This window comes from Ambystoma mexicanum, chromosome 1p (genome assembly GCF_040938575.1).
Source record: "Ambystoma mexicanum isolate Mex_15411 chromosome 1p, UKY_AmexF1_1, whole genome shotgun sequence".
In the NCBI taxonomy this organism is placed as follows: Eukaryota; Metazoa; Chordata; class Amphibia; order Caudata; family Ambystomatidae; genus Ambystoma; species Ambystoma mexicanum.
Genome location: NC_090921.1, coordinates 491391206 through 491405776, shown reverse-complemented (window position 1 = coordinate 491405776; position 14571 = coordinate 491391206). Strand labels below are relative to the sequence as shown.

The window sequence follows — 14571 nt, the reverse complement described above, 5'->3', positions numbered from 1 at the left end:
GCCTATGCATCCGGCGCCTTTGAAGTTCCTGTCATGGAAGACAGCATTCCTCGTGGCCATCACCTCCGCACGACGAGTGGGAGGGATCCAGGCCCTATCTTGCAAGCCTCCATACTTGACTTTTCATGGCACGAGGGTGGTGCTGAGGACGCACCCCTCCTTCATGGCCAAGGTGCCGTCAGACTTCCACCTCAATGAGCCCTTGGTGTTACCAGTTTTCTTCCCGTCGCCTTCGACGCCGGCCGAGAGGACTTTGCACTCGCTGGATGTAGCTAGAGCGCTGAAGTTCTACGGGGACCACAGGAAAAGTTTTCGGAAGACGACACAGCTGTTTGTGAACTTTGGGTCTGTGAATCAAGGGAAGGCTCCCTCGAAGACTTTCATTTCCAGATGGCTCTCCGGCTGCATCATGCACTGTCACCGGTTGGCAAACCGACTGCTGCCTGGCCGTCCGAGAGCCCATTCGACCAGAGCGATCGCTGCTACCACGGCGTTCCTGTCTGTGCTGGACATCTGCAGGGCTGCTATGTGGAGGTCGATGCACACCTTCACAAGATTCTACTGCGTCGATTGGGACTCCAGGGAGGAGTCCAGGGTCGGTGTCAAGGTCCAAACTTGAATCTTCCTGCAGGAGTGATGCTGGGCCCACTAGACCCCCTAAGTCTGCCTGCCCAACAGTCCTTCAACTGATAAAACTACCAAGCTGGCAAACCCAAGGGGAAAGGGGAATAGAGGAGAAAATAACAAAAGACAGATCTTCACTGGCTGGCACTGTAGTTCTCTGGAGCTGGAAATACACCTCAGTGTCTGTAAGATCTAGGAGACAAATATATATGTATATATTAATAATCAATCCACTCTAGCTAAGTTTACTAAAATGTTACCACTCTCCTTGTAGTACCTGTAGCCTATGCTTTATTGCTGATAGGCTTATTCAGTTAGTAGCTGAGCTGAAGTCTGGAAATCAGAACTCAATGTTTCCTTCTTCTTCTACTGTAATAATATTATTCATAAATGAACTTCTTAAAATACTTATTCTCGTATTTATTGCATATGGAAAGTCTGTTACTTGAATTAGAGTCTTTATGAACTTGCAATAAACTACGATGTCAAAAAATGTAACCTCCTTAAAAGATCGGCATTGCTGTAAAGAGTTCCTCTAGCCGTTTACTTCCTGAAAAACGAATGTCAGCCGACACAACGCTTCTCTACTCAATTGTCCTTAGAAACGATGCCTTCAGAACTAAAAAATATCACGACACTTATCGTGCTCAATATTATAGTCCTGCAAAACGAGCACTTCCTGAAACGACGTCACAACGCTTACACGCGCTTTAAACGTTTGTAAGGTTCCTTCTTCTAACCTCAGAGCCGCGCGTGGCGTAATACTCGAACCGAAAAATAACGCTCCCGAAAGAACTGCGAGCGAGAAAAAACAAACATGCGAGTAATACACGAAGAGTTACGCGCGCCTGGTTAGTAAATATTAAACGCGCAGTTGTTCACGGAAATACACTTTCAGAAGCAGAATGGAAGCGTAACAATAAAAGTTCAAAATAGTAACACTGAATCTTATTTTCCTCAAAAAGAATAAATATTAGCATTTGATTTCCACACAATCTTTTTTTAAAGTAATTCGAACTGAAAATCCTTGACATTAGACTTTGTAGAATTAATAAAACCTAGCTTGCTTCATCTATACGACTTCTTCAGCTTCTTGGATAAACTTCACTTCAGCTTAGAATTAGTAGTAATTGAATATTCTAAAATCTTCTTGAAAAACTAGAATTAAATATACTTAAATATATTCTTTGCTAGAGCTAACTAAACTGCAACCTGTCTCAAAGGATACTAAAATGAAAGGCAGTTGGAAACTCGGAGCAACATTCCAAATGACCTCATAACTATTTAAACCAATCAGTGCTGCAGAAAAAACTCTCCATCTTGCTTTGGGGAGTCAAGTGATTCCTGAATGTACATTAAGGAATATTTATACTAGTTCAATTGTCAATCCAAACATAACCCAAACATCACACTTCTAAGTAACCTACATTCTCCAGCATGGGGTCTGGCATGGATTCACATGCTCATGAATATTCCCCGTCGTCAGGCTGGGAATCCTTGGTAAAGAAAAAATCAGTATCAGTTTCGTTTCTGATCTGTCTTTCGTAGTAATAACCAATCACTGGTCCCTGCGTCATACTGACCACAGCCAATGACTGCCCTCTACCTAAGCACCGCCTCTGGAAGCCATCTTCAGATTTTTACCGCACGTTCATGTGTTGGGATCCTCGTGCTATTGCTCTTGAGCGTTAGTGCTATTTTTTTCACGTTTTTTCCCAAAAACTTCGTTTTTTCGGTCAAAAGAGCCTCAAGCTCCACCGACTCTCCATCCGATCAACGGGGACCCGTGTCGGATTCGTCTGCGCCCCTCAAGGGTGAAGATTTCGTCGAGCTACGCTTTTGGAGGACTCCAGAAGTTTCTCAGGCCCGGACATGGCCCGGGAGAACGGAAGCTCGACGCCCGGAAAGCTGTTCAGGATCTGCCCTGGATGCCAGCTGCAGAACGTCTTTAAGGAGGACGAACACTCCTTTTGTCTCTACTGCTTACATGAGGACAAGACGCACGTGGAGAAGGACTGTGCGTTTTGCGGCAATATGTCGGAGCGGACCATGAAGGACCGCCATCAACGTCTCGCCAACTGGCTGGAAGGGAAGAGCCCGTCAGGCGAGAAGAAGAGGAAGAAATCCGAGCGGTCTTCTAAGACCTTTGAGGACGCCCCGGCGACGGGGGTCCAACACAAGGCCAAGCATCGCGAGTCCGCTGGCACCGGGAGCGCCGAACGGTCGGGCTCTATGGGCGCTAGGCAGGGCGCACCCTCCCCGGCACCTTCAGTCACGAGCCAACGGTCTGGGTCGGGTAAGAGGAAGGGCGAGCACCCGGCGAAGCTCCTGGAGAGGCCCCGGTCGAGCTCGAAGGCCCCATCGGAGGGGGAGCGAGGCAGTGTCCCCCCCCTCAAGGATAAGGCGGTGAGCGCACCTAAGGTGGTGAAGGCCTTAATCCATTCGGCCAAGCCCTCTATCGATACTGTCGCGGCGGCCCTGGCTCAGCCTGTGGAGGCTACACCAGTGGTGGCGACCTCGGGGCTCAGAGTCTCCCTGCCACCTCGGAGGGAGTCCTCTTTTGTGCCCATCGATAGGACCCCCGTGAAATCCCCGGCGGGGAAGAAAAAGGGGGGGCAGGGCGTCGTCGTAGATTCGGCCTCAACCTCGGAGGAAGAGCTGATTGAGGTCTTAAGCCACGGCCTTGGCGTGGAAGAAGACCGGCCCGTCGGGATGGATCCCGACGCAGGTGACGACGACATCGTCGAGGGTGCCGACGGGGCCCCTGATCGCCCGTCGGATTCCCCTCTGCCAGCGCCGCATGACAACTCGGCGGCCATTTTGTTGGCTATACAGTCCTTATGTTCAGAGATAAGGACGAGACTAACGTTGCCGACGGAGGAACCTCTCCCGTCGGGGGATCCTGAACCGGGACATTCTGGTGCTCCCCCGCCCAAGAAAAGAAGGATTCACCCTCCACCTCCTTTTCAGCCGTCGCGCCCCGTCCAGCCCTCCTCCCCGTCCACCCGAGGGGATGATACGGGGACTGACACGGCAGCGACGGGTACGGACGACGAGGTATACGACGAGGATCTACCGTCGTCACCTCCCACCAGGGCTTCTCCGCCCGACGAGATTGGATCGTTCCACTCCATGATCGCCAGGGCATCCAAGCTTTTCCAACTCTGCCCTGAGGAGAAGAAAAAGGAAGGATTCCTTTATCAACGGCGCGAGGCCAAGAGGAAGTCGGTCCTCGCGGTGCCTCTACTGGACGACATTTGGAATGAGAACCCTTCCACGACGCCAGCTAGAAGAGACCGGTACGAGAAAAAGTACCGGGTCCCGGACGCAGCCCCCCTGTGCCTCCGGGCGCAGCCTACCCCGGACTCCGTCGTCTCCGCGGCGGCCAGGAAGAAAGCGGGGGGGGGTGCAGCCTCCACATCGACTTCCCCACCGGACGGCGAGGGAAAGAAATTGGACGCTATGGGACGCAGGGTCATCTCGTCTGCAGCGACGACGATTAAAGCGGCCAACGCCTTGGCTATCGTGGCCCGCTACAACAGGGAGCTATGGTACAAACTGGCTCCCCTGCTGGACTTCCTACCGGACGACAAGAGGGCGGATGCCCTGGAGATCCTACAGGAAGGCTAGGTGGCGTCGGACCACGCCATCACTATTGCGACGGACATCGCCGACACTGGGTTTCGCCAGTTGGGCAAAGGCGTGTGCCTTTGGCGGCGTGGATGGCTCAAGGCTACGGACTTCCGTCAAGACGTACAGACCAGAGTCCTGGACATGCCGTTCGGTGGGAACAACCTGTTTGGGAAAACAGTGGACGATTCCCTTCAGGCCATTAAAGCGGACACTGAGACGGCCCGGGCCCTTGGGGTTCTGCAGCAACGACGGACGCCCTTTCGGAGCAGCGGAGGCAAGGGCGCCTCCAAAGGTTCCGGTGGCGGTTTCTCCACCTACCGTCAAGCGGCCCGCTCGTCGTCTCAGGAGGCCTACAGAGGACGAGGCAAGTCTGGCGGACCCCGCCGTCATCGCCAAGGAGGTCAAGGCGGCAAAGCCTCGTCGAAACAGGATTGAACCGGCCGTGGGGTCGGGCCCCCACCGAAGCACCCCGGTGGGAGGCCGGCTGGCGAGCTTCGTCAGCGTGTGGGAGTCCATCTCCACCGACCGTTGGGTGCTGGACGCCTTAGCCCGGGGCCACGCGCTCGAGTTTCAAAGAAGGTGCCGCGCGTCCCCCCCGTGGCCAGGAAAGAGCTTCACGTCCCTCAGCTTCTCCTGGAGGTAAAGGCGATGCTCAGGAAGGGCGCCATCGAACTCGTCCCAAAGAGGCTTCGGGGCTTCGGAGTTTACTCGAGATACTTCCTCGTGAAGAAGAAGACGGGAGGATGGCGCCCCATCCTAGACCTGCGACGTCTGAACAAGTTCATCAAGGCGCAGAAGTTCCGGATGGTCACCCTCCAGCACGTCCTGGGGCAGCTGGAGGAAGGAGACTTCCTGTCGTCGTTGGATTTGGAGGATGCCTACTTCCATATTCCCATCCTAAAGGGGCACCGAAAATTCCTCAGGTTTGTGGTCCAAGGGCGTCACTACCAGTTCAAAGCCCTCCCCTTCGGACTACGGTCGGCACCCAGGGTATTCACCAAGTGCCTTGCACCGGTGGCGGCGCAGCTGCGCCGCGAGGGGATCCACGTCTACCCCTACCTGGACGACTGGCTCATCCGAGCCAAGACGAGGGAGCTCGCCGTGGAGCACACGGCAAGGACCGTCCAACTTCTCACGGACCTGGGATTCTCCGTGAACTACGCCAAGTCCCACCTGGTACCCGCGCAAAACGCACTGTTTCTGGGAGCGAAGCTCGACACAGTGTCCCTTCTGGCCTCCCCGTCGGAGGAAAGGACCAGGTCCATCCTGGGCAAGGTACAGCGGATGTTGGTTTCCGACGCGGCCAAGGTGAGGTCCATCAAGTCCCTCCTCGGAATGATGTCTTCTTGCATCTACCTCATTCCCATGTGCAGGCTCCGGATGCGCCCGTTGCAGGAGTTCCTGGACGCGCGCTGGATCCAAACGACGGGCGGCTTCGAGGAGAGGATCACACTCGACGAGAGTTTCCGCCGAGCGGTCTGGTGGTGGGGCAACCGCGCGCATCTGACGGCGGGCATGGACTTCCAGACCCCAGACCACCAGGAGACAGTGACCACAGATGCCTCCCTGGAAGGGTGGGGAGCGCACACCGAAAATCTGCACGCGAGAGGTCTTTGGCTCCCGATGGAGAAGTCCCTCCATATCAACGTCCTGGAGCTCCGTGCAGTGTTCTGGGCCCTCAGGTCCTTCCTTCCGTCCCTCAAGGGCAAGGTGGTGAGGATCTTCACCGACAACACCACCACCATGTTTTACATCAGGAAACAGGGCGGAACCAGGTCCCCAGCGCTGTCCAAGGAGGCGCAGGACCTGTGGCATTGGGCCGTCGCCCAAAGGATGTTTCTGGTGCCGTTTCATCTGCCAGGGATAAAAAACACCATCGCCGACTCACTCAGCAGGGAGCTGCGCTCGTGCCACAAGTGGGAACTACGGCAGGATCTAGTGGATCGCCTCTTCCGACGGTGGGGCACACCCCAGATCGACCTGTTCGCGACGGCGACGAACTCCAAGTGCCGGAGGTTCGCCAGCAGGTTTCCCCAGGCGAGGAGCATGGGCGATGCTTTCTCGTTCCCCTGGGAGGGCCTGTTCCTCTACGCGTTCCCTCCTTTGCCACTGCTAATCCGGCTCGTCAACCAGCTCAAGAGGTCACGGTACAGGATGATCCTCGTCGCACCTGCGTGGCCGAGGCAGATATGGTTCCCGGACCTTCTGGACTTGTCAGCGTCCCCGCCAATCAAGCTGCCGGTGGACGCGGATCTACTCTCCAGGGAAGGAGGCGCCATCCTCCACCACGACCCGAAATCGCTGAACTTGCAGGCCTGGCTCCTGCAGCGCTAGAGTTTGGGGGATACGACATACCGGCCGACTGCAGAGAGGTTCTTGCAAAGGCCATGGCGTCCTCGACTCTTAAATGCTACGGACACAAATGGAAGAGGTTCACTGTCTGGTGCCACGCACAGAAGATTAACCCTCTACGGATTACGGCTCCCCAGGTACTGCCGTACCTGCTGACGCTGGCCAAAGCTGGATCATGAAGGGACTGTTCAGATCGTTCCGGCCGGTGAAGGCTCCGGCCCCGGCGTGGGAGCTCAACGTGGTGCTGACCAAGCTCATGGGACCTCCGTTCGAGCTTCTGCACTCTGCCCCGTTGAAGTTTCTGTTGTGGAAAACAGCGTTTCTTGTGGCCATCCCCTCCGCAAGACGGGTGGGAGAGATCCAGGCCCTTTCCTGCAAGGCCCCGTACTTGACTTTTCACGACACGAGGGTAGTGCTCAAGACGCACCCCTCCTTCATGCCCAAGGTACCGTCGGACTTCCATCTCAACAAACCCTTGGTGTTGCCTGTGTTCTTCCCGTCGCCTTCGTCGCCGGCTGAGAGGACTTTGCACTCGCTGGATGTGGCTAGAGCGCTGAAGTTCTACGTGGACCGCACGAAGTGTTTTCGGAAGACGTCACAACTCTTTGTGAACTTTGGACCTGTCAATCAGGGGAAGGCTCTCTCGAAGGCTTCCATTTCCAGATGGCTCTCTGGCTGTATCATGTACTGTCATCGGTTGGCAAACCGACCGCTGCCTGGCCGTCCGAGAGCCCATTCCACCAGAGCGATCGCAGCTACCACGGCGTTCCTTTCTGGTGTGCCCCTGCTGGACATATGCAGGGCTGCTACGTGGAGGTCGACGCACACCTTCACGAAATTCTACTGCGTCGATCGGGATTCCAGGGAGGAGTCCAGGGTCGGCCAAGCAGTGCTGCGCAACCTGTTCGCCTGAGGTGAGCCTGGTGAGGAGGTAAGATGCTTAATGTTGAGTTTGATGTAATGCTTAATGTTGAGCCTTTGCCACCTCCCGTGGTTGTGCATGTGTATACTGCTATGTATTCTTTTATTCAAGAGCATGTGAATCCATGCCAGACCCCATGCTGGAGAAGGAACAAGTTACTTACCTGTAACTGTTGTTCTCCAGCATGGGTCTGGCATGGATTCACATGCGAACCCTCCCGCCTACCCCTCTGCAGCTCTTCACTTGGTCATACTGCCACTTTGCGTGCTACCAAATCTGAGGATGGCTGCCAGAGGCAGGGCTTAGGGAGAGGGCAGTCATTGGCTGGGGGCAGTATGACCCAGAGATCAGTGATTGGTTACTACTAAGAAAGACAGATCAGAAACGAAACTGATACTGATTTTTTCTTTACCGAGGATTCCCAGCCTGACGACGGGGAATATTCATGAGCATGTGAATCCATGCCAGACCCATGCTGGAGAACAACAGTTACAGGTAAGTACTCCATTCTGTACACGATTAGAAAAATTCTGTACTCCCACCTCCGAGACAAAACTGCTTTGGGAGTCTATCTAAGATGAGGAATACGTGGGAGGACACAATCCATTCGAAGAACAAGTTACTTACCAACTGTAACGTTCTTTCGATTGGATGTTCCTCCCATGTATTCCTAATCGACCCTCCCAACCAACCCCACAGTACAGTTTACGTGTATTACACTCTAAGTTCTTTTAAGGCTCGGGTCAAAAGAGGCACGCCATTAATCAAAATCAATTGACTACAATATACGAAAAAACAGAACTGAAGCCAGCGGGCGCGCTCGAGGCTCTTATACAGGCGATGACGTCGGTGTTCGACGGGGTGCCGCCGAGGGACATCGATGCCGCGGCCTCGAGGGGAGCGCCCTGTGGTAGGAAGGAGAACATTTTTTCCGAAGGAGCAAGCTGAAGGTAAGGATATATCTAAGATGAGGATTGCGCCGGAGGAACATCCAATCGAAATAACGTTACAGTTGGTAAGTAACTTGTTCTTCTGGTTTATAAAGTAGTGCTGCCCAGTTGCAACTTAATAGAGGGCATGTGTAAATTCCTTGTGTGCTCTACAAGGTCATGATACAAAAACATTTCTACTCCCTACCTGTAGAGGTCTTGATTTATGCTTTGCTGGTTCTGTGATAGGCGTATCAAGTAACAAGTTTACATTTCTTTTCAATTCAGGGAACATCCATTCAATTCATATGAGAAAGGTGAAAGGTCCTAGTCATCCCTTGAAACTTGGCAAAGAACATGGTTTGAAAAAAGAGCTGAAGCAGCAGAGCATGTACCAGAACCAGTACAATAAACAGCAGCTTGCTAAGAACTCCGCATTAAAGACATCCACTGGCCCAGCAGCAAGTGCACACATTCCATCTTCATCTTCTCTAGAGGTAAATGCATGTACACCAGAACAACATTAACATTAGTGTACCTTTCGGTAGAGTGATTCACTAGTTGTTTTCTTACATTATCCACTGCATTGTGGGGCATACTTTTTCAAATGTGCAATTTGTTTTCTTAAGGTTTGTGCTGTCTCACGGAACCACAAGCTGATGGTTGAAAAGGAAGGGTTATCTTGTCAGGAAGCTTTCGAGCGGTTTGCCACACAGAAAGGACAGTCATGCATAGAAGATGAGCTTCCACCAAATCTCGCCCTCAACGAAATCGATGGAGGAGAGGGAGAATGTTCTGATGGAGCCAGTGAGACCAGTGAACGCAAGGTACAATAACAGGCAGCATATTCCATAAGGAGTTTTGGCTACTTCCGTCCACAAGATGCAATACAGGGACCTTCACCACATTACATATTGTGGAGTGCCAGGCTTCAAAAAGCATGTTCACGCAGGCTGACCAATGAACAATGCCAGATGGGTTTTCTGTCTCTTCAGTGCCCTTTGCAGTGCCTAGAGTACTCTGGAGAGCGGCCAGCAACCCATCTCGCATTGTTCAGTGGGCGGTGCACCTTGCATAAAGGAGGGAGCCCCTGGAAACAGATGCAGTGCGACCCCTGCCACATATGCTTTTGTCAGGATTTGTGTCCCCCCTGCCTGCATTAAGAATGCACCAGGGTGTCCACGCGACCCTTTGTATCATCTTAGGCCCTTATCAGTGACCTATTCGTGTGCACATACACATTGACCATCACCTCATGTGGCAATCTGTGATCCTCCATAAAGGTGTACTTTCCCAAGCCATGTTCCGTAATGGACATTTACTCTGAATAAGAAGTCCCTCATTTGCCTGGGGAATGCCCCTATGGAAATCAGGAATCTCCTGCTTCACAGTAGGCCAGCACATGGTCTCCCCGGGCATTTGGTATATCCCCTATGTTATAATATGATGGAAACTGGGGAGGGGGCAGTGGCGTGGGGGGGGGCAGGTAAGTAATTTGCACCATTTTAATTTCCTCCACAGGCTCTTCACAATTTGTAATCAAAGATTACTACTGCTCAAATTAATTTCCAACCACCTAATTTACATTATCATTTATAACCAAAGATTACTACTGGTCAAATTAATTCACATTTAATCCAGAATTCAATCTACTTATTACTCTGGATGTGATTGCTCTATATTCCAACATCCCACAAGGCGAGGCCATTCAGGTCTGCCAGGATTATCTGGAAACTAGACCTACACCACACAATGTCCCTACTAGTTTCATTCTAGCCTTACTGGAAACAGTGCTTACTAAAAACTTGTTCAGATTTAAGGAGAAATATTTCTTGCAAATCAAAGGACAGCAATGGGTGTTTCCTTTGCTCCTAATCTAGCCATTTTATACATGGCCAAATTCGTAGAACTTAAAATATTCGTTGTCTTCAGAAAAGATGTTAAGGCCATACTCTGGTACGAGAGATCCATCAATGATATATTGATCATCTGGGACACCAGCGAAGGCAACATAGGTCATTTTTCACTTGGATGAATTAACTCATTCTTAACCGGGGATTCACAATGAGCAAGTACAACTCCTCAATTCCCTTTCCCATCACAGCTATTGAAGACAAACTCACGCTTTGTTTATACAAAAAACCTACTAATAGGAATACTTTATTGCCTTGTCGGGGTGAAATTCTCCCGGTGTGGGCTGGGCCGTCCGCGGACCTCCGGGCAGGGAGGCCCCAACTCCTCCCGTATATCCCCAAAAATGAGTATGAGACACACGCAAGAAGCAAGGTGATTCTGCTGTTTATTAAACAAAACGGCAGGGATGGGTCAAGGATCGTATGCGTCCGTCCTGACACTCTCTCTGTCGATGGGCTCGCAGGCCCTTTTTATCTTAGTATGACGCGCTACTTGCGTTCCCTGGGAAGGTTTAGCAAAAACCTATCGCCACTCTGGATTGGCTCCTCGAGTGGTAGGGTTAGTATAGCATACGTATAGAGAGCATTGTTAGTGGTTGAGGGTTAGTCAGGTGGTATAATTGGGTTGTCCCTTCAAATTGATACATGAAAATTGTTACATGAAGATCTCTGGGGATTGGTCAATGTTAATGGCGTCAGTGATAAGAGCCCCATGTTCTGATTGGTCCACGCACGAGCCCCCCAGTCTGGGACCATCGTTGTTCCCAGCTCACGGTGCACCTGTCATTTGCAACAATGTTTCACTATGGTTATGTGCAGACAACGTGAAGATTTATTGGTATGCCTGAAGGCCGACTACTCCCACCGCCGCAGATGTCCATTGAATCACTTAATTGTATCTGCCTGTGTCTTGAAACGGGGGGTTTCGGTGCCTCCCTCCTCCTGGGCCTGGCACCCTGTCAGGTTTGGCTTGGTCACGTGAGGTGGGACCGTGGTCGAGGCAGAATTCTGCACAATTAATATTGTATTTTCCACTGTGTGCCTGGTTTTAATTGCAGGTGTGACCTCGGCGTCGGCTTGCGGCATACGAGATTGCAACATTGTGCCCTTGACTGTCAGTCATCGCCGGGCTCATTCTGCAGGGTCAGCAACTGTACTCTTGCTCATTCAATGTTCATGGAAGCTCTTGCTTGCGGCCTACTTGGGCCTGGTGCATAGGTGGAAACGTTTGATACACAGCGCTTTAGGTTATGGTATCATATTGCTTTATCCCCAGTATCGTGTCTTCGTTATATTTCTTATTGCAATGCATGGGTTTAGGAGAAGCGTCAGCAAGCGTTTTAGATGAGTTCATTATGCGTCTTGCGTTTCTGCATTTTGAAAAGCCTATGTGAAAAATAATAAAGATGCGCGTCAGTGAGTGTATCCGTCACCTACGTCATAGCACTGAATATGTTCTTCGTGTGGGTTGGTGTGGGAGTGTCCAGTGTGCATGTTTGCACGGGTGTGCTGACCTAAGTCGTCATGGCATCTCTAACGATGTGTTCATTTACTGTTGCATGGTTCAGTCGAGTTCATCCATGCCGCAGGTGTTGGCATGGGCAGGACAGGCTGGTGGGCACATCCGTATGTTCTTGTACCAGGGTATTTGGTCGTCTGGTAGATGGGCAAACTCCTCTCGTGGCGGGTGCCTGGGCCGTGATCCTCTAGGCCAGGGGTGTGAGGGGATTGGTGGGAGCCTTGTGTTCCATTTTCCCACTTCAGTCCCCCCTCTGGTCGACTTGTCGACCACAAACATATCTTTTTCCTTATCTCCTCTCACTCTCCATATTTTAGTTACTCCTCCCAAATGTCCATAGTGGTTGACATGGTCTTCAAATGACCAATACATGTATACACAGGTTCCTCCAGGTGTGCAGTATACCCATTTCCCTACGTAGCTCCTTGGGTTTCTTGGGTTTTCGAGTTTCACAGACGGTGGGTCCAGGAGGTTGGTGATGATCTGGTTGCGCAGTTTCTCCCTCTCTTTTATTATTGTGCCTGTGTGTTGGCCGTCATCTGCTGGCATCAAGGGGTGCATACCAACCATTTCGATCATTTCGTCTGTGGTGCGTGCCTTCCGGGCCTTCCAAAATCTTATTATGATCAGTGCAGCTCCAGCCAAAATAGTACATCCAACTATAATCTTCAGTCGGTCCGACAGCCACGATGGCATCCATGACCATAATAGCGAAAACCAGCTGTCATCCTTTTTCACACCTTTACTTTCATCCATCATTTTGGAGTGCATCTGGGCCAATTGTGATACTGCTTCTGTCAGTGTACCATTGTCAGCATCGTTAGCAGGAATGAATGTGCAGCATGATTGTCCTATCTTTGCGCAAACTCCTCCTTCCATTGCTGTGAGGAGGTCCAGTACATATCTGTTCTGTAGTGCTACCATCCTCACTGCTCGCAGTTCCTCTTTTATTGCGTTGAATCCATTTACTGTGGAATTAATTGTCATCATTAATTCCCATCGAGTTATCTGGAGCCATTTGGCGTTTGCGTAAGCCTGTAGTCCCGGATGTATTATTGAGGAGAAAAACATTGCTGCTCTGCTGAATAGTCTATGTTCTGGTGGGATTGAAGTGAGTGCTGTTTCCGACCTTCCCCATAGGTAATTTCCTGTCAGAGGTTCTCCTTGTCTTTTCTTTCTATTCAGGATAGTGTCGTCGCCGTTGTTTTGGTCCTCTGTACAATCCCAGAAGGGGCCAGATCTCTTATCCCTCTTGTTTCCTTCATCCATTTTAGGGAAGCTCGCCACGTTCACATGTTTCTGGGGTACCACTAGTGATGGTACATTAACGTGTACCATCGTGCATATACCATTCCACAGAGGGGGCAGTGTGTGGTATGCCTTGTCTCCGCCGGCCCAGTAATGGTCCATTAATCCCGCTGTTCCCGCTCCCCCTTCAGGTAACTCCGTCACGCTTGCACAGTTGGTGTTGTATCCCACGTTCACTTCTCCTTTATGTTGGTAGCATACCTTAGGTGCAGACAGCGGCAGTATTGTTATTGGGTCTTCATCCTTCTCTATCCACGTTAGCATGGGTGCGTACTTGATCCAAATCGTCCAACATCTGTTGTTGTGTTCAGCAATAGTTGCAGTGTCCTCTCTCGTTACCATGTTGCTGCCAACCACTCCTATGTCCCATTTGTTATCCAGGTACACCTTCCCTATTATTGTTATCAGTGGTCTTTCCCAACATCCTTGTTTACCAGGAACTTCAGTGGCGTACCAATCACATGGTAGGTATTGTAGTGTTACTTTCTTTGTTTCTCCTTTTTCAAGGCCGCTTGTTATGTATCTGAACGCTTCAGCATGTAAACTGGACTTGTGGTAACTCAAATAAGTCTTGAGGAAGTTGTTTTCCTATGGATATGTGTCTCGCGTTTTCCATACCAGGTGCACCGTGCTCCCTTGAAATCTCCCTTTCGTTTGGAACAGTGCCAAGTATATTATACATCGTGCTGTCTTTTCATCTATTTCTGTGGCAACGAAAGTTCGAGAAGCGCTCATGGCGTATGGGATCAAAGAGCAGACGTAACAGCTGTCTTCTGTTGTCTGCTTGCCTATTTGAGTCATGTGTTTGTACCACATGTTGTTCGAGAGGTGTGCTGAATCTTGTATGTAGTTGTCAATACCTTTATGATCTGAGTATGTGCTGCGTTTAACTCTATTTCCCTTGTGTGGAATTTTGCTAGTACCACCTGACGTAACACCTGTTGCAGCCAGGGGTGGGGGTATATTAGGTTTGGGTACAGCCAAAATATTGATAGCATAACTGTTCTGCCATACAGAGGCAGCCAGGAACCCGGTGATCATCAAAATCCCTATCATCTTTATTACAGAGACTAATCTCACCGGCATTTTGCTCTTACCTTGCTGCAGTCCGGCAGCTAATTCTTGCGACGTTAAAGTTGCCCGCCTGAAAATATTCAATATGCTTGTTATTAGTGTTAGTTGTTGGTTTCAAGCTCTCCCTATCAAGTAGTCGTTCAGTGCCCAGACGAAGAGCTGTTCCCACGCCAATCTAATCGATCTATCTCTTAGGCCAGGCAAGTATGGGTGGAGGTGGGGCATGGATTGTTCTATGGCCAGGAGAAATGCTGTGTAGTAGACACGTACCCTCCTTCTTTTCAGGTACTTTGGCCT

The 14571-nt window shown here is 50.9% G+C and overlaps 1 protein-coding gene across 2 annotated transcripts in view; it reads left to right on the top strand.

Moving 5' to 3' along the window:
- LOC138573535 (lysine-specific demethylase 4B-like) overlaps positions 1-14571 on the top strand; it is a 2173569-nt gene that overhangs the window by 877237 nt on the left and 1281761 nt on the right. For both annotated transcript variants that reach the window (XM_069649346.1, XM_069649347.1), the window contains exons 12-13: positions 8749-8957; positions 9090-9287. In XM_069649346.1, the coding sequence (XP_069505447.1) occupies positions 8749-8957; positions 9090-9287 (407 nt within the window). The remainder of the gene's footprint in view (positions 1-8748; positions 8958-9089; positions 9288-14571) is intronic.